Source organism: Eptatretus burgeri, chromosome 6, assembly GCF_056783735.1.
Source record: "Eptatretus burgeri isolate ZD-2024b chromosome 6, Ebu_testis_v1, whole genome shotgun sequence".
Classification (NCBI taxonomy): Eukaryota; Metazoa; Chordata; class Myxini; order Myxiniformes; family Myxinidae; genus Eptatretus; species Eptatretus burgeri.
In genome coordinates this window covers 103,311,155-103,330,154 of record NC_140966.1, presented here as the reverse complement: position 1 = coordinate 103,330,154, position 19,000 = coordinate 103,311,155, and the positions used below count along the sequence as shown (strand labels likewise).

General features: G+C 43.4%; 1 protein-coding gene across 6 annotated transcripts in view; it reads left to right on the top strand.

Moving 5' to 3' along the window:
• Positions 1-1,030: 1,030 nt before the first annotated feature.
• LOC147025498 (general transcription factor II-I repeat domain-containing protein 2A-like) overlaps positions 1,031-19,000 on the top strand; it is an 83,653-nt gene continuing 65,683 nt past the window's right edge. For 4 of the 6 annotated variants that reach the window (XR_015059640.1, XM_085886960.1, XM_085886958.1 and 1 more), the window contains exons 1-4: positions 1,031-1,158; positions 8,585-8,653; positions 9,767-9,823; positions 14,023-14,079. Coding sequence is in view for 4 of the 6 variants with exons in the window: in XM_085886960.1 (XP_085743086.1) it covers positions 1,095-1,158; positions 8,585-8,653; positions 9,767-9,823; positions 14,023-14,079 (247 nt within the window). In the remaining 2 variants the exon portion in view is untranslated. Of the gene's footprint in view, positions 1,159-8,584; positions 8,654-8,945; positions 9,110-9,766; positions 9,824-14,022; positions 14,080-19,000 lie in introns of all 6 variants that reach the window. The other 2 variants (XM_085886965.1, XM_085886959.1) reach the window with 2 other exon arrangements.

The following is a 19,000-nucleotide window of genomic DNA, read 5'->3' as shown; positions in this document are numbered from 1 at the left end:
TAAACCATTCCATTACATTCTTGAGATGTGAGGACCTTCACATTCAGCCCTCACGAAAATCATGATGAAAACAGGTTTCACGAGGTTCTCCGGCCATAGTCATGATATCCGTTGTCATGATGTCCATAGTCATGAGGTGCATAGACATGATGTCCATAGTCATGATGTCCATAGTCATGATGTGCATAGACATGGTGTCCATAGACATGATGTGCATAGACATGGTGTCTATAGTCATGATGTCCATAGACATGATGTCCATAGACATGGTGTCCATAGACATGATGTGCATAGACATGGTGTCTATAGTCATGATGTCCATAGACATGATGTCCATAGTCATGGTGTGCATAGACATGGTATCCATAGTCATGATGTGCATAGACATGGTGTCCATAGACATGATGTCCATAGACATGGTGTCCATAGTCATGATGTCCATGGTCGTGATGTCCATCATCATGATGTCCTGCTCCTTGCAGAAATGGCGTCCAGAATGTCCATTAAACTATCACAGTGTATGCAGGACCTCCTCGACTACTATACGATCTCCACACGTGGGTGGGTTTCAGCAGGTGAAATGAGTCTCAAAGTATCCACCTCCATGAGAAATTTCAGGTTAACAGTGTGTGTGTGTGTGTGTGTGTGTGTGTGTGTGTGTGTGTGTGTGTGTGTGTGTGTGTGTGTGTGTGTGTGTGTGTGTGTGTGTGTGTGTGTGTGTGGCACGCATGGGTGAACAAACATGGCGGACAATGGCTTCACCAAATGTGCGTCGTGTCCTTTTCCGTTTTGTATCAAGATCAATTATCGTGGCTGGATATTCCACTGCCGACATTTCAGTTTTGTACAAGTGATTAATTAGAAATAACGTGAATAACATCAACATTATTTGTCGAAACGATAATGAGATACCATGAGCGGGGTGTTGATAAATATTAAATGCAACGGTGACTTCCGGTCAGTGTTTTCACCCAATGTGGGCGGAGCTTATGACGAAACTTCCGGTCAGTGTTTTCAGCCAATGTGGGCGGAGCTTATGACGAAACTTCCGGTTGAAGCTGCACGAGCGCGTGATTTTGGAGTTGTCAGGGAGCATGGGGAGGGTGAAAAAAGGAACCGAAATCTGTGACAATAAAACTGCACCTTCTGAGTCCTCAGGTGAGAGGAAACGTTTTCAGCACCTTGTGGGAATCGATAAACATGAGGGCGGTTTAATATCCCCTTGATGTTTACATTGAAAAAAAACTATATTTAGGGTTACGGTGACAACACGTGTTCGTGCTTTGGTTAACTGTTGTAACGTACTCGAGGCGATCCGGAAGATGGTGACGGTGAGAACGTGGTTCACCTGGCCCTGGGGTGTGTTCCAGCACCAATCAGCTTTGAAAGCGCTCCACAGGTGGCTTAAGCACTCCAACGGAACGGCTGGCTTGGCAAGCGATAGCAAAGCTGATTGGAAGTGGAACACACCTGAACAGTGAACAGGTGGACACAGTTTACCTTGTTCGTAAGTACAAGGTTTTGTTTTTTTTCAATGAAAAGATAGTTTATTTATTTCATTGCTGAGTTGGTTCACGTTTTGCAATATAATCACTTAATTAAATGGTTAATCACTTGGATCCAGTTCCCGCCATGTGTTACCAAGGCAACGGAAGATGAACGGCGTGTGCGCACAATGGATTCGGGCAACGAAGTTGAGGTTGTTCAAGACGTACACTTGAACATTCTACGATTCTTGCCCTTAATTAGGCCAAATATTAAAAAAAAAACAAGGACAAATGTGTCCACGAGCAGCGTCCTAAAGATTTTGTCGGCTAAAATTTTTTTTTAATTTTTTTAAAAAACAACAACAACTTCCGATATTTCGTCACGTGCCTTGATGAAGCCAATAGCGAGACGCGTCATAATGTCTTTACGTATTTACGATATATCGTGTATTTACGAAATAAATAATGTATTTACGGAATTACAATACGATAAATGGAATAATCGTTAAATAGTAACGTGAACTTTTCGAAACTTTAAAGCAAATGTCCGAATATATTTGAAAGTTCATGATAGACGCTCTTAAAAGGCACCGTCTATGTGAGGATGTGTACATGTGCTCAGTATTTAAGGAGATCCGGATGTTGTATATACAAGAGCCGAGTCCTCGAGATTGATGCTTTGTCTTCACAAGAAGAAGAAGAAGAAGAAGAAGAAGAAGAACGCTGAGCTCTTCTCGATGAGCAGCGTTCGCTATGCGAGATGCTGCCAAAAATACCAGTTGATCGCATTTTTTTTTTTTATAAAGGAAGGAGGAAGCCCTTTTTCATAAGGAAATGAGACACAGATGGAGGTCCTTCAGCCCATCATACCTGTGCCACATCAACACCACACCAATGTATCAACACAAGATCAAACTGGAAGGGCACTCGGCAGAGAGCGCATACCCCCGCCCTGAAATGCCTAATCCACGAGAACATATCGGGCCCCAATACACTTTTGAGATATAATTATACAATGATAAATATATATATATATATATATATATATATATATATATATATATATATATATATATATATATATATATATATATATATATAGTTTTTGAGCCCTATCTCTCAATGGTGAAGAATCACTTTAAATAACTCCAGCAGTCTGATCCGGATCCGGATCTTCACCAAAATCGAATCAGTTCGTCCTTGTCACACCGAACTTGTCCACAAAATTTCATCCGGATCTGTGCGTAACTTTTTGAGATATCCTGCTCACAGACAGACAGACAAATAACAAGAAGATGACGACGTGCAGAGCACGATACTTGCAAAGTCCATAAAACAAATTTGAACTCAAAAATAATTCACTGGTCCACGTCATTTCAGAGGTCTAGGTTTTCTCGACGGTTCGTCTCTGTTTTTTGCATGCTGAATTTAGAAATATGTGTCATTTCGCTCAATCAGGTCAAGTTTTAATCCATCCATTAGGACCATACTCTGTGCAGAGCGTTGGTGCCGCCGAAGCAGTCTCCTTGGCTATTGGGAACAATCCTGGACAGGTCGCCACTCCGACACAGTATACCAGCATGCTGGCACTCATTTTGCCGACCTCGGAAGGATGACAGGCAGAGTCAACCCCACCTGGTGTTAATTCAACAGCTGAGCGGGATTTGAACTCAGGACCCTAGGATCCCAAGCCCACTACCTTAACCATTAAGCCAACACCAGGCATAAGTTTTAATGATGCTATCTCAATTTTAAGGAAAAAAAAAAATCAAAATTTTTGTTTTTTTAATTAGCATTTTTTTTATTCAAAATCAGACTTATATTGACAGAAAATGTACAAACTATATATAAAATGATGCACAAGTACCGTTAATATGAAATTCAACATTAAAAAGACGAAGGAAAACAGCGACTGCTGGAGCGACTGAGGTTGGGTGTTGCCAGAAACAACGATTTATCTATATTTTTCTGAAATTGAAATGAAAGTAATTGAGAAGGCACTTTCTTCCACATTAAGTGTACTTGTGTGTCATTATATGTATAGTTTGTACATTTTCTATCAATGTAAGTCTGATTTTGAATTTAAAAAATGCTAATTAAAAAAACAAAAATTTTGATTTTTTTTTTCCTTAAAATTGAGATAGCATTAAAACTTGACCTGATTGAGCTAAATGAGATACATTTCTGAATTCAGCATGCAAAAAACATATGAGAACCGTTGAGAAAACGCCGACTTCTGAAAAAAAAAAATTTCAAATGCAGCCCAGTGAATTGGTGGTTGAATTCAACGACCAAATGTGCCAACTCCTCTTCAAATTTCAAGTCGATCGGATGAAATTTATGCCTGGTGTCAGCTTAATGGTTAGGATCCTGAGTTCAAATCACACTTGGCTGTTGAATTAATACCAGGTGGGGTTGACTCTGCCTGTCATCCTTCCGAGGTCGGCAAAGTGAGTGCCAGCATGCTAGTATACTGCGTCGGAGTGGCGACCCGTCCAGGATTGTGCCCAATAGCCAAGGAGATGTAAGCAGCACTAACACTCGGCACAGAGTGTGGTCCCAATGGATGGATGGATGAAAATTGACAATTTAAAGAAATTTGGCTGATGTTGAACTTTTGGCCTATGTTGACCTCAAAAATAATTGGTGGTTGAAATCAGTGACCTGATGTGCAAATCCTCCTCAAATTTCAAGTCAATGGGATGAAAATTGAGGATTTTATAAATCCCACCTTAGTTGTTGACCTTGGGCCTGTGTTGTCCTTTTGATCGATGTTGACTTCAAAAATAATTGGCTCGTTGAATTCAGTGACCTGAAATATAAATTCTCGACAAATATCAAGTCAATCGGATGAAAATTGTCAGGTTCGATCTGTGACCTGCTACAGGTATCATGTAAACCTGTACTAACCTGTTCCATGGTCGGGTTGTCGGCGACTAAACCGTCTCCCCCACCAGGTTTTCTGGTGAGGAGGGTGTTTGGATATGGACACCCAGCAGGATTAAAAACAAAACCTGTCAAAGGGCGGAGGAGCTCCTTGTGAGCCAACGGCCATCCATATCTAGTGCCCAACTGTGTCTGCGGACGTCCTCCTGCAGTTGGGTCACTTCTTATTAGGAGGTTGGTGGCAGATTTGCATTCCGGCCACCGTAAAACCCTTCATTCCGCAAAACGCAAAAACGCAAAAAAATCTGAAAACCCACTCCGTGGGAGTACCTCCTGTGCAGCTTCCCTTCGCAGCGCAGCTCACCGGATGACGGGATTGGGGCAAAGCCTTCGGGACCCCCAATCTTTGATAGGAGGGAAACCACGGGGTAACATCCCTGGGTCAGATTGCGGGAGAGTGTGTCGGAGTGGTGCTGAGGTGTCGTCCACCAGACGGCGGTCTCCTTGGGTTAACCTGAGGCGGTCCCTTCGGGTGGGTGCCTGGAATGTCCTATCCCTAAGAGAGGATGATCACCTGTCTCTGTTATCATCTGAGCTCAAGCGTTTGGACATCGGGATTGCAGCTCTCTCTGAGGTTCGGAGATCGGATTGCGGCGAGATAATGGTGGGTGGTTACACCTACTATTGGTCTGGTCGCTCTGATGGTTATCATACCCAAGGAGTTGCTGTAGCTGTGTCCAATAAGCTGACCCCAATGATAATTGAGGTAACACCGGTCAACGAGCGTATTATGAGATTAAGGATTCGTCACTCCTTAGGTGTCATTTCCCTGGTCTCTGTTTATGCTCCGACTGAGGCGAGTGATCTCACCGTGAAGGATGCATTCTACGCCACACTCGAGTCTGTGGTTGATCAGTGCCCCAGACGAGATTCACTTCTAGTCTTGGGGGATTTCAATGCATCGACTGGAACTGATAGGGACGGTTATGAGGTGTGTGTTGGTCCCCATGGGTCAGGAACTATGAACCAGAATAGCACTAAGTTCCTTGACTTTGCAAGAAGTCATGGACTTAGGGTGGCTGGTTCATGGTTTCAGCGCCCTCAAGCTCATCGCTGGACTTGGTATTCCAACGGTGTGGCAAAGGAGATTGACCATGTCCTCATTGACGGTCGTTGGAGGATGATCCAGAACTGCAGGGTCTACCGGAGTGCTCAGTTCCTCAATACTGACCACAGGCTTGTTGTAGCAACTCTAAAGCTGCACCTTAAATCCTGGAGAATGGTACCATCCCAGCCGAGGCTGGATGTTGCCAAGCTCAGGGATGAGAGAGTAGCTGAGGAGTTTGCGAAAAGGCTGAGTGGACACTTGGGGGGTCTGGGTGCTTTGGGGAGTCCTGAAGAGTTGTGGAGCGCCTTCAAGACCACCGTCCTTGATGTTGCCGGTGGATGCCTTGGAGCTCACCGCAGGGCAAAGAAGAATTTTGTCTCTCAAGGGACACTGGATACCATTGACCAGAGTCGCAGGGCCAGGCTGAATGGCAGAGCTGAGCTGTTCAGGGAGCTGAGGCGTAAAACTGTACGTGCACTGAGGGTGGACAAGGAGGCCTATGTGCGAGGAATCTGTGAGGGGGTAGAGAATCACCTGTGGACAGGTGATTCTCGTCCCGCTTACAGGGGAATTCGCGCATTACGTTCATCCAAGCCCATCCCTCGGAGCACTACAGTTCGAGCAGAGAGTGGTAGGCTCTTGACAGAGGAGTCTGAAGTGAAGGCCCGCTGGGCCGGTTACTTTGAGCGGTTGTACCAGGCTGATCCCCCAACTGTCGAGTTGGACGTCACGGGTGTTACAATCCCTGTTGCTGACCCTCGAATCAACTGTGGTCCACCTTCGTTTGTGGAAACACGGGCTGCGGTGAACCAGTTGAAACGGGGCAAAGCTCCAGGGATCTGTGGCATCCATGCCGAACTTCTCAAGGCTGGTGGAAATGCTGCACTCGTGTCGTTGCATGCAGTTTTGTGCTCTGCCTGGAACACAGGCATCATCCCAACTGACTGGAAGAGGGGCCTTGTTGTCCCTCTCTGGAAAGGGAAGGGTGATCGCCAAGACTGCAACAACTACCGAGGGGTGACGCTGCTCTCAGTGCCGGGCAAGGTCTTTGCTCGGATAATTCTTGATAGGGTTCGCCACCATCTGCTTGAGCACCAGCGTCCAGAGCAGTCAGGCTTTACACCAAAGAGGTCAACGATTGACCGTATCCTTGCACTTCGTGTCCTCACCGAACGCAGACGAGTTTCGGCAGGGGCTGCTTGCAGCCTATGTTGATCTCTGTAAAGCGTTCGATTCAGTGAATCGGGATGTCCTCTGGAGGATTCTTGGTCTTCGTGGGGTGCCACCAAAACTGATCGATCTGATGTCTGAACTCTACTCTGGTACTGAGAGTGCTGTGAAGTGTGGTGGTACCATCTCTGACTTATTTTCAGTTGTTACTGGAGTTCGTCAGGGATGTGTACTTGCCCCCACACTTTTCAGCACTTGTATGGACTGGATTCTAGGGAGGATGTCGGAGAGATAAAGTTGCGGTGCGTCATTTGGGAATGTCAAGATCTCGGACCTTGACTTTGCAGATGATGCAGTCATCTTTGCGGAGACTTTAGACATCCTTTTGGGGGCCCTCAAAGTGCTGAATGAGGAGTCGGAGCCGTTGGGATTACGGGTTTCTTGGGTCAAAACTAAGATTCAGGCTTTCGGTGACATCTTGGATGCTGCTGTCCTGTCTGTGTCTGTTTGTGGTGAGGATGTTGAGGTTGTGGAGAGATTCACTTACCTTGGCAGTGATATTCATGTCTCTGCTGGCTGCGAGTCAGAGGTCAATAGACGTCTGGGTCGGCCTGGGGAGTCATGGATTCACTGGATCATGGGGTGTGGCGCTGCCGGTACCTGTGCGGGAGGACGAAAGTCCGAGTCTTCAGGTCCTTGGTACTTCCAGTCTTGCTCTATGGGTGCGAGACTTGGACTCTGACCAAGGATCTGAGACGGAGACTTAATTCCTTTGGTACCAGGTCTCTTCGGAGAATCCTTGGCTATCACTGGTCGGATTTTGTGTCCAACGAGCGGTTGCTGAGAGAGACTCGGATGAGATTTGTTACCTGCATAGTCCGTGAGCGTCAGTTGCGGCTGTATGGACATGTGGCTCGTTTTCCTGACTCTGATCCTGCTCACCAGATTCTCTCAGCGAGGGAGTCTCATGAGTGGAGGAGGCCAGTGGGTCGACCACGTGCCTCATGGTTGCAACAGGTTGACCATCATCTCAAGGAGATGGGGATGGGCATGGCATCTGCCTGGGGGATGGCCAGACGGAGGCCCCTGGAGTACCGGCGGAAAGTGGACGCAGCGACTTGCTGTTCTGGCACATGCTCCCATACCTGACCTGACCTGGATGAAAATTGAGGATTTTCGAAATCTCACCTAAGTTGTTGACCTTATCACCTCAAAACCAATAGGCTTCTTCCTTGTGACAAACTCGACCATGTGGTGAAGTTTCGTGAAGATCAGTTAAAATTTGTGACCTGTCGGCCACGGACAGACTTACAGACAATAACAAATAAAAACAGACAGATTCCTGCCATTAATTATAAATAATTATACGATTCCCACCCTTAATTATTCCTGTCTTTTTGGTCCTCGGGGACTTTAGGGTCTTGGGGATCTTCATGGGTCTTCAAAGGTCAAAGGGGTCTCAACAGTTTAAAGGGTCAAAAGGTACATCCAATAGCATGTAATTAATGGACACAAAAATTACGAGACACTCACTCACACACACGCACGTCATCCGTTTATAGTCGATGCTGTGATGTTGGCGGATTTCCAATCTCCCAGGTGGATATGGGAGATCAGCCCTGAAGTGAAAGAAGAAAAACAAAAAAATTGAAAAGAAAAACTGCGAGCACGTGAATGTCGAAGCAGGTCACACTTTATGGCGTGCGGATACACGGCATTCACGAATAGCAAATCCATGGATAGCGGCGTCTGACAGTACTTCAAAGAACCGTGCTATATCGTGATATACAGCATGAAAGGGCATGGCATGTGAGTGGGTGAAGAAAAGTGTCGCTGTGTAACGGTCTGTTTGGTTTACAACAACGCAAGTTGTCCTTGCTTTGTTCGGATTTTCTTTGTGAAGTAACGTACCATTCACTTTTCTTGACGGGAGGTTCCTGCGCAGATCTGTTGCGTGTTGTGAAGATCGAACCCGAAGAATTGGAGGCTTTGGATCAAAATGGTGAGTTTCTCTTTACCAGCTCTCTTGTGGTTTTGCTTCCCCCTGCCTTCTCATTTGCTTATTTTGCTCCGACGAATGATTAACGAAACCTCTGCTTCTCCTTGTGGTTGGGATACCCGCAGTCGTTACTGGATAGTATACTTAAATCGATGTTCTGTGGATTTTATCCCACCTTTCCCCTGCTCCTCCACGTCATATGCGTTCTGCCAGAAACCGTTTGCTTGTTACCTTCCCCAAGTCCAAACTCCACTCTTACCTCCATCCTTTCAAAATCCTCTTTTGTTGCCTCCAGAACTGTCTTCCTCATTCAGTTGTCTCGAGTTCTTCCCTACAGAATTTTGAGTCCGCTGCGCAGCACCACTTCATGGTCTCCCCCATTTCCACGATTGAGCTATACCACACCAGCTGAGACTCTCTTCTCATCCTTGTGCTACAGTTTCCTCTCCTTGTGCAGTGGTGCATCCGTTTGTCGCCATCCCACTGTTTTCCCTTTGACCGATTTTGGCTGTTGATGCTTTTCTCCCTGTTTCCTGCAATTCAATGAGTTTTGATACCTGAATTCAAAAGAATTGCTTTGTATTGAAATTCATCGCTTAAAAAAGGGATTGTTTCACAAAAGTGCCACTTGTAGCAACATGGTGCGTGAGTGTTTCTTACAATGGGACTTTACAAGCTCAGGTAGGCCGGGGACCAGTGGGACCTTCCTTGCACCCCCCTGTGACAATTTTTCACTGATACCACAGTGTTCATATATATCCCAAGTATCAGAAAAAAGATGTTCCCAGAAAAATAACTCATTTGCACTATGCTTTCTTAAGCTGTTTCCATTTTTGCATGTATTTAAGCTATCCAAACATTATTCTACATCTCTGACAACAAAGGAAATATGTTCACTTTATTCCTTGACTCTCCAACAAATGTGTGGATTCCTCATTTATAAATTTCCATGCACCAGAAGTTGAGATATTTAGTTGAGATAGTTGAGTGCAAGGTAGGTCCCACTGGCCCCCGGCCTAAGGCTTTATATTTTTAAGAAGAGATTGTTCTGCATACAAAGATGACCCAAACAGCTATTTGTAATTTCAACTTGAACTTCTGATCTCTGTTTTACAGACTTTCTGCACGATGTTAAGCATGAGCCTGAGGTTTTGGGGTCTGTACATCCAAAAGGTAAATCTACTTGGAAAGAAAAATACCCCTGACCTGACCCTGGGTACTACTAGCACGTATGCAAATTGGGCCAGTCCTGGTTTTTTTTTTCTATGATTTACAGATATAAACACACACACACACACACACACACACACACACACACACACACACACACACACACACACACACACACACACACACACACACACACACACACACACACACCAACAAACATAAAGTCTTACGTAATAATTAATTAATTAATTCCACAATAGAATCATATGAAGTCTTCTCATTTTGTGCTCTTCTTATGTAGAGCACAAAATATCCAAGGGCCCGGACACTCCGTTGGTTCAAAACAACATGAAATCCGAAAAAAAAAAAAAATTTTTTAACCTACCAAGATAAAACTGATAAACCTATAAAATTAACAACCAGTCACGTGTGGGAAATTCCCCATCCAATAACGCTCATTAAACTTTGGGACATCATCGATGAACTCGAAAAATGAGACCCAAGAGTGCCCGTTTGTCTTTCTTCTTCTTATTATTTTATGACAGTCTAGGTGTAATCTGATCAAAATTTTAATAGCTTCAAAGGACTCCACGAAAAGTAAGCAAAACTGCATTCCTTTGTGAAGGAATAGGAATGGAAGAGAGGGATGGGTGGGACGACGTCTGTCAATCAGCCCGATGGGAGTGGGCCGCTAGACATTTGCCCAATGACCAATCAGATATATGTGGGTGGGGTTAACAGTTCAATATTATCAGGGTTGTGGGTCTATAAAGTACATACTATGTAAATGCACAGCTAATAAATAATTCATACACATGCATGAATTATCGGGGGATAACTATTCATGATGGTTGTACCCCCCCCCCCCCCAATGGAAGTCGGGGTCAAATATTACCCACTCTTCCTTGCTGCCCAGATTCATCAGTGAAGTGCGGTCACGATCATAGTGCTGAATGGTCTCCATGAACCAGCACATTCCCTCCACCTGCTCCTCTTCATCCTCCCCCACCTCCCTCCCCAACCACAACATCTTGGATGTGAGGAATCTCTGGGTTGCTCCCAGGAGGTCGATCAGCTGTTTCCATGCCACTGACCTTTTCGTGCAGGGTAGACATGGGGCCAATCGACAACAACAACAACAACAACAACACACACACATATTTATATAAAGTACGTACCATTGAGAATGCTAGATCGTCCATAAAGTATTACAGTACCATAACAATGTGAGCACATCTATAAAGTTTGAACGACAACATTTGTAAATCAGTCGTAGAACATAGTCAATAGTTAATAAAGGCGCTCTTGTTACGTACTCCTGGCAAAACATTTTGGAAACAGAAATTACCGTTACATCAATTTAGTCGCTTAATTAACTTCCGCAAAGATTGTACTCCACTTCACATTCCCCTTCTGCACCCATATTGTTCCACCCATAGGGGTGGGGGAGGAGGGGTGGTACAACACAAATCCTAACAATAGTAATCAATAATTCTGTGCCATTACAATGAAATTATTCAGCATGTAAACACAATTCTAAAAAATAAAGTAAAGAAACAAGTAATAAAAACATTTTAAACTTTAACAGCTCTCTTCGACGTCACAACATCACCAGATATGCCTCCACACATATTATTACATCATTAAACAAACTTGTACCAAGTTTTATTAAAATCCCTGAACCCATATTCAAAATATTAAATAATTCTGGCTGCCAGACCATGCGTCTGATTAGGTTGAAACTTAAAATATGTATTCCTCATGACTACGAGATCATAATTGTGAAGTTTCACGTTGATTGATGAAGCAGTTCAAGAGAATTTTTTTTTTATGATTTGCGTTCAATCCAATTCCAATATGGCTGCCAGACCATGTGACCTGTCAATTATTCATGTACACCCTGGTATCCCCAAGGCTTGGGGAACATGTGTGTGAAGTTTCCCCTCGTTCTGTCTTGCTGTTCTGGAGAAGGAGATTTTTAAAGGTTTATTCTTCAAAAAAATCAGAGCTGCCAAACCATGTGACTGATGACAAATTTTTTGTTCCTCATGGATAGGCGATCATACCTGTAAAGTTTTGCCTCAATCTGTTCAGCCGTTTCGGAGAAGAAGATTTTTGAAGGCTTGTTTGTTTAAAAAAAAAACAAGAAACAAGCTCAAATGAGCTAAGATCCTCATCCTCTTAATGATGACGTCATAAAAACGAATATGATGTCATTGTAATGTCTCAGGTTTGCGATAAATTATCTGTGCTAATGCCCGGTTTGATTCCCGCAAACAAAATTCAAACAGCTTGCCTAGTTTCAGAGATAATGGTATAGGCGATTCCCATTAGCGGTGATATAATGACGTCAACTTTTTTTTAGGAAGAATTTCCAAAACCGCAATGGTTACTGCCCACACGTGGGATTTCTGCATATACATGGCAAGTTTCACGAAGATCCGATGAAAACTCTGGGTTGTGAAACAAAAAATGTCATAAAATAGGAATGATGTCATAAAAATTGATATGACATCATAGTGATGTATCATATGTGCGGTAATTCATCTCTGCTAATGCCCTGTTCGATTCCCACAAACAGAATTCTAAAAGCTTGCCTAGTTTCGGAGATAAATTTTTAGGCGATTTCCATTCGCGGAGATATTTTGACGTCATAACTTTTTTCTAGGAGGAATTTTGAAAATCGGAGATGGTTACTGTCTGCGCAGGGTATTTTTACATATATACGCCAAGTTTCAGGAAGTTTCGATGAAAACTGAAGGCTGTGAAACAAAAAAGTCCACAAGAACAACAACGTGAGTAAGACTTAGAGATCCTCCACGAGGATCTCAAAAAAGCTGCCAAACCACATGACAGGTGACATGTCATCAATTCCCCCCCCCCCCCATACGATTTTTCCCGAGATGACCCTCAAAAAATTTCATAAATTGGATGAAGCATTTGACATATGTAATTATGATGTCATAACAAGTTACCTATGACATCATCATCAAAAGAAAATCACACTTATTTCCCAATGAGGAGGACTCCACATGTGCGAAGTTTCAATTTTGTTTCCATGGAGTAGCTTCGGAGATATAGAGGTCCAAAGTTTTCCCTTTTTTCCAACATGGTTGTCACGCCACGTGACCCATGACGTCATAATTGTCATTAAAACATTCTACATGAGTCGTCGCACCAATGGTGAAAATTGTGTGTGGAGAAAACAGAGAAAATTATCACGGGCAGACATTTAATGAGGTTTGAAGGAAAGTGAAGGTTTGGGAATGAGGAAGAGAACAATGGGGACGGTTCTTCCTACAATCATTAATCCCGTAATGGCAGCCCACCGATGACGCACTTTCAGCTCGAGCCAACCGATCCAACAACTCTATCTTTTCACCCAATGTCAGAACCTTTCTTTGCCTTTTGGGCACAACTAATTTTGTCCATCGCTTGACGTTTAGACTCATTAAAAACGGTGCGCCCGAAACAACACTATGCTCGTAATGGGAGGTAATCTTACACGCACAGGACGCAAACAATGACTCGTCTCAGCTCAAAAACCCCGATTGGTCAAAATCAAATCCCACGATAACAAAACTGGAACAATAGGTTGTCCGCGATTGGTCGAAACCCGCAATATTACAACCCGTGATACTTGAGGGTTTACTGTACGAGCACAATATCTCATAAAGTTATGGATGGATTCAGACAAAACTTAGCGGACAGATTGGGTTTGTGACAAGGACAAATTGATGAAATTTTGGTGAAGATCTGGATCCAAATATGAGAATTATATATATATTTTTTTCCAAGTGATTCTTCACAATTGAAAGATAGGGCCAAAAACGATATCTAGCATGTTATTTCAAAAGGTTGTGGATTGGTTATGACAAAACTTGGTGGATGAGTTGGACAGGTGACATGAACAAGCCGATTCGATTTTGGTTCAGGTCCGAATGCAGATGCAGCCTGTCACTGGGATACAAAATGTAAACTGTTTAGCCTGGCGGAGGTATACGCTCGACCGAGTGCCGTTGTCCTTGATTCTTGAACCCTGTGTATATTGAAGGGTTGATGATGTTTATTCTTGAACCGTGCGCACAGTGAATGGTTTATGGTGTTGTTACATTTTCTCTTATTCACATGTTTATATTTTCCTTGAGGTATGAAAGAACAGGATGTGCTGGTTGAGTTTATAATTGAAAGCTCTTTTGCAGGTCTGATCAACGTTTTAAAGGTTGAACCTGAAGAATTGGTTGCCTTGGATCATAAAGGTGAGGAATGAGTTGGTTTTTGTAACTTATTAGCAGTCATTTGTTTAGTCATCAACAATTGAAAATGATTGCTCATCCTATTGTCAGAGAAGTGAAGATAACCTTGTGGATCATGAACTCTCAGGATAAATTTCAGTGTGATCAATGACTGAAAGATTAGAGGAGATGAGGGAATTTCCGAGTGCTGTAATATCAGCGTGGTCGTCGAGTGTTCCATTGCTTGTTTGATCGATTTAGTGATTTGAGGGTTGGTCTTGTATACCTGCATGCATTTTATCATCCACGAGGCATTTTTACCCGACGCTCAGCTGACTGATTTAATCAAAAGACAACATGTTGTGCATCACAAACATTCCGCTCTGTTCACTGTGTCATTTGCCCGAGGTCATCTTCCATTTGCTTGGAAGTCACCAATCCTTGCTGCTTATATTGGGTGGGCCACAAAAATGTACCCGTTTTCAAAATTCAATAAAAATCAAATGCAATCTGATACAAGTGTAAAACAAAAACCAAATAACAGAGGGATATCTCAAGTTTATTTCCATCAATACAGATTTTCATTCTGAGCACACATGCGAGTACGCGCAGCACAGTTGCTGATTACAGCCTGTAGCGTCTCACGACCAATATTGGCGATAGCTGTAATGGCAAAATCCTTGAGATCACTAATTGTTCTTGGCTTCTCCTGAAAATTTTTCTTTAAGATACCCCCATACAAAAAAAATACAAAGGGGACAGAGCTGATGACCTTGGCCGCCATTGAAATGGAGACACTGCAGGCTGTAATCAGCTACTGTGCTGCACTTATTTACATATTCTTCATGTGAAATCAACGACATGGGTGAACATTAAACTGTTTACTAGTAAACATAACGAGTGTAAATAAAAGTCCAAGAACATAACAAGTAAAGAGCATCACCTGAATCAGCTATATTAGTGGTTGTTTTATTGCTTTCATGCCTTTGTGAGAGAAGGATCTCCGGGAAACTTTCATTTCCCTACCTACCAAACCTGTTTTTTCTCTTTGTAGCTTGCAACCGTAAACATACTTGGTGGGAGGGGGGCGGCGGGGGGTGGGCTGAGGGCAGGAAGAGGATACTCTGCTTATTCTGATGATTTTGCGATTCCAGACCACATCTGTAGTTGACTGGAGGGGGGGGGGTTGTATACATCGTCGAGGCTCATGGAAGAGCTAGAACTGGTACACTGAACGGATCAGGACACAACAGGACAAAAGGAATTGTTGAGAGAGGGGGGAAACACCAATAGCAGAGTTGAAGGCCAAGATAGGGGCGGACTTGGACAAACAATGGGTGTGTGGAGGAATGAGGGGCAGGAGAGGATGCATGGGGTGGACAAGATGGATACAGAAGGAAACTCTCTGGAGAGAAAAGTGGAAATTTGGGAGGAGGAGGGATGTGGGTGGGCAGGAAGTGGAGTGGTGGTGGGGGGCCGGGGGGGGGGTTCACGAGGGTAGAAAAGATCATGGTTTTGAATTGGGGACAATCTGACATGGTGGTTAACAGCTGTCTTCTAGACCTAGAGGGAAGAATGAGATTGAAGAGGATATGAAAGTTAGTTCCACAGGTGGGAGAAAAGAGGAACGAATGAGAGAAGGTAAGCAGTCATCCTGGATTTAGGTAGTTTAACCAGAATGGTGGACCGTATGTGCCCTGCAGAAGCATGGGGGGGGGGCAGCATGGAAAGAGCTGCGGGTACAAGACCAGAAAGGAGGCAGTAGAAGACAGAGACCACCGGCCTAATGGTGATGGCGTAGTGATAGACCCATAAACTCAGCTTCATTGCGAGAGATTCATTGCAATAATCTTAAAGGAAATGTTTTTGGTTGTTGATATTTAGTCTTACCTAGTAATGCTGCATACTGACAGGATGGTGCAGATATATACTTGGTATTGGCTTAATGACTCGGGTGGTGGGCTTCGGATCCTAGGGTCGTGAGTTCAAATAATACCAGGTGGGGTTGACTCTGTCTGTCATCCTTCTGAGGTCGGCAAAAGGAGTGCCAGCTTGCTGGTATCCTGTGTCGGAGTGGCGACCCTTCCCGGATTGTGCCCAATAGCCAAGGAGACTGCTTCGGCAGCACCAACGCTCTGCACAGAGTATGGTCCCAATGGATGGATGGATGGTGTAGATGTATCGCACTTAGTCTTAGTTTGATTCCTTCCCTGCCTACAACCTGTCACATTGGTGCTTCGCAGGCAGGGCTTTGCATTACAAAGTGCACCATCACTTGGATGGATGCTAAAGCCACGTGTCTCATCTGCCAGTATTAGTTGGTTGTTGGTGACTCTCCTCCAGTGTCTTTTTATGAAGGTCCGGTGAGTTATCTCCACGCCATCAACAAATTACAAAGTCTCGTCAAAATCACCTTAATTTGACCATCAGGCTTGGTCAACCTGTTCCTGAAAGACTAGGCCAATTTTTTTCTCTGGCTGGTTGGAATATTTGGGGCTGTTGAAGTAGCAATCTTAGTTTCAGTTAAAATGGATCTTTCCCAAGATGCTGTGAAAGCACAAACTTACACACAAAATATATTAAGACACGAGAATATGGTTTAAAATATTGAAACGTCGTTAAAGACGTCTCATGAATGTGACTTAACGCCATCAAGCCAACTTGAGAAGGGAAAGAGAATACTCCCTGAAAAGATACAAAAGTATTACTGTATGAAACTATAAGGTTATATTGTTGGTGTGCCATCTTAATTAGCAGTTTATTGTAATACACCACGATAGTTTTTCACCATGGTGGCCGATTCTGATTTGGATGCGCATGACCTGTACGACGTAGAAGTAACAGCATTCTGATGGAGAGATGCCTTCCTCCTCTTTGTTCAATCAGCCCGGTGTTGGCTTAACGGTTAAGGTGGCGAGATTAAGATCTTAGGGTCCTGAGTCTGAGGCCCTGTTGTACCATTGAAATAACACAAAAGGGTTGACTCAGCCATTCATCCTTCTGAGGTCGGCAAAATGAGTACCAGCTTATTGAGGTAAAATAAGCCAATCGAGTATCCTGCTTTGGAGTGGCGACCTGTCCAGGACTGTACTCCTTCGCCAATTAAACTGCCTCGGCAGCCCGATATGCCTCACGGTGTGGAAGGAATGGTTATTTATTATTCTTTGTTAAGTGGGTTTGAAATATCACCCCCTCTTAAAGATTGTGTGACATTTCCAACATGGTGTTTCAGCAGGTTCTTAAGCTCGCTTCCATTTCTTTTTAATATCCAGCATTCCATTTTTACGCGACATTTCCAGGTTAGGTTTCTGCTACGCATATCGATGTACACGAGGAACACTTTAAATTGTAAATGTGTCCTGGTAATGTAACCTTGTGAAAGAGGGGTATTTTCTTTTTCACGATGACAAAACTTTCATGTGTCAGAAAGTGAATCTCTCTCGCTCCACCTCTCCAGTCCATGCAAATCTCTACCCACCTCTACCATATTCTACCACACGCTCTTTGCGTGTATTATTTTTGCTCCTTCCTTCTTATGCCTCTTTTCACTGTGCCTCTCTTTAGTGTATTTCTTGTCCCTGTCTTTTGTTTTCAAGCTATGTGGTATGTTCTTTTGTGAAAAATGTCTTGAAGGAAAGAAATTATTTGCATTTGTTGTGGGGAAGCCATCCTTTCTTTCTTCATAACATGAAAAATTTTGTTTCGAATGCTCATATCATGATCTTGTTGAAGATAAGATACAAAATTATTTAGCAGTTTTCATTGCTCGAACACACCAGCAGCACGCACAATGAATTAAGTTTGCATCAAATTTTTACACCTCCAGGTTTCAGTAGTGGTCAGGTTACCAGATTACTTCAAGCCGACGGATACTTAAAATGCTGACTGATTTTTATTTATTTATTTTCCTTGTAATGACGACTCCTGGAGCAGCTTGTACACATCACACAGAAAGCTATTTGGAGACATTAGTACATTTTAACATAATCAAGTCTGAAGACGACGATGGTTCATGAGCGGTATTTGACGATGCAGATTGTTTCAGAAGTCAAGCATGAGACAATGTGATAATTTTTGACCAAGTTATAAAAATGATCAACATGATGTGGTACGAGTGACAGGTTATTAGCTGCAAAATGTCGAAAACCCGGTTTCGTTCAACAGCTTTCAAAATTTGACCTTTGCATAACCTTTAAAGGTCACAAAACAATGTTGTGGACATTAACATAAGGAAACAGGATACGTGCTATAGCTTATTGGAGTTAGTTCGGCGAAGAAGGTCGAAAACCCGGTTCGATTCCCACAACTTTGAAAATTTGACCTTTGTGAATTTTAAAAGTCAAAGGTCAAGGATTATGACCTTTGGTGCAAAACTTCCTCTGGAACATTCCAGGAACATTATAACGTCATATAGGCTATATGGCATTTCGCACTCCTCGGATTATCCATACTTTGATGAAATCAGCGTAAAAACAAACTTGAAGGGGGCGCCACAGGCAAGGTGTTCGAGATAGAGCAAAATGGTTTCAAGACTTTAGGTGGGGAATGACCTCAAGATTATGGATAAAAAATATTGTCATCCTCGCTCTCAAAGTTTGGGCGGTCGTATGATTTTTATGTCAAAATTCGCAATTTTCTAAGTTTGTGACCTTGTGACCTAGACCTTGGGACTAAAGTGAAAAATCGAGCTCCCTGGGGCTATGCAGGTGCCATTGGGATAACCAAATACCGAAACCCCTGCCAGATTCGACAAACTAACGAGGAGAAGATGCAAATTGAAATTGGCTACCCCCTAAAAACACAATTCGCAATTTTCTAAGTTCATGACCTTGTGGCCTTGACCTTGGAACGAAAATGAAAAATTGAGCTCCGTGGGTCTATGCAGGTGCCATTGGGCTAACCAAAAACGAAACCCCAGCTAGATTCGAGAAACCCCCGAGGAGAA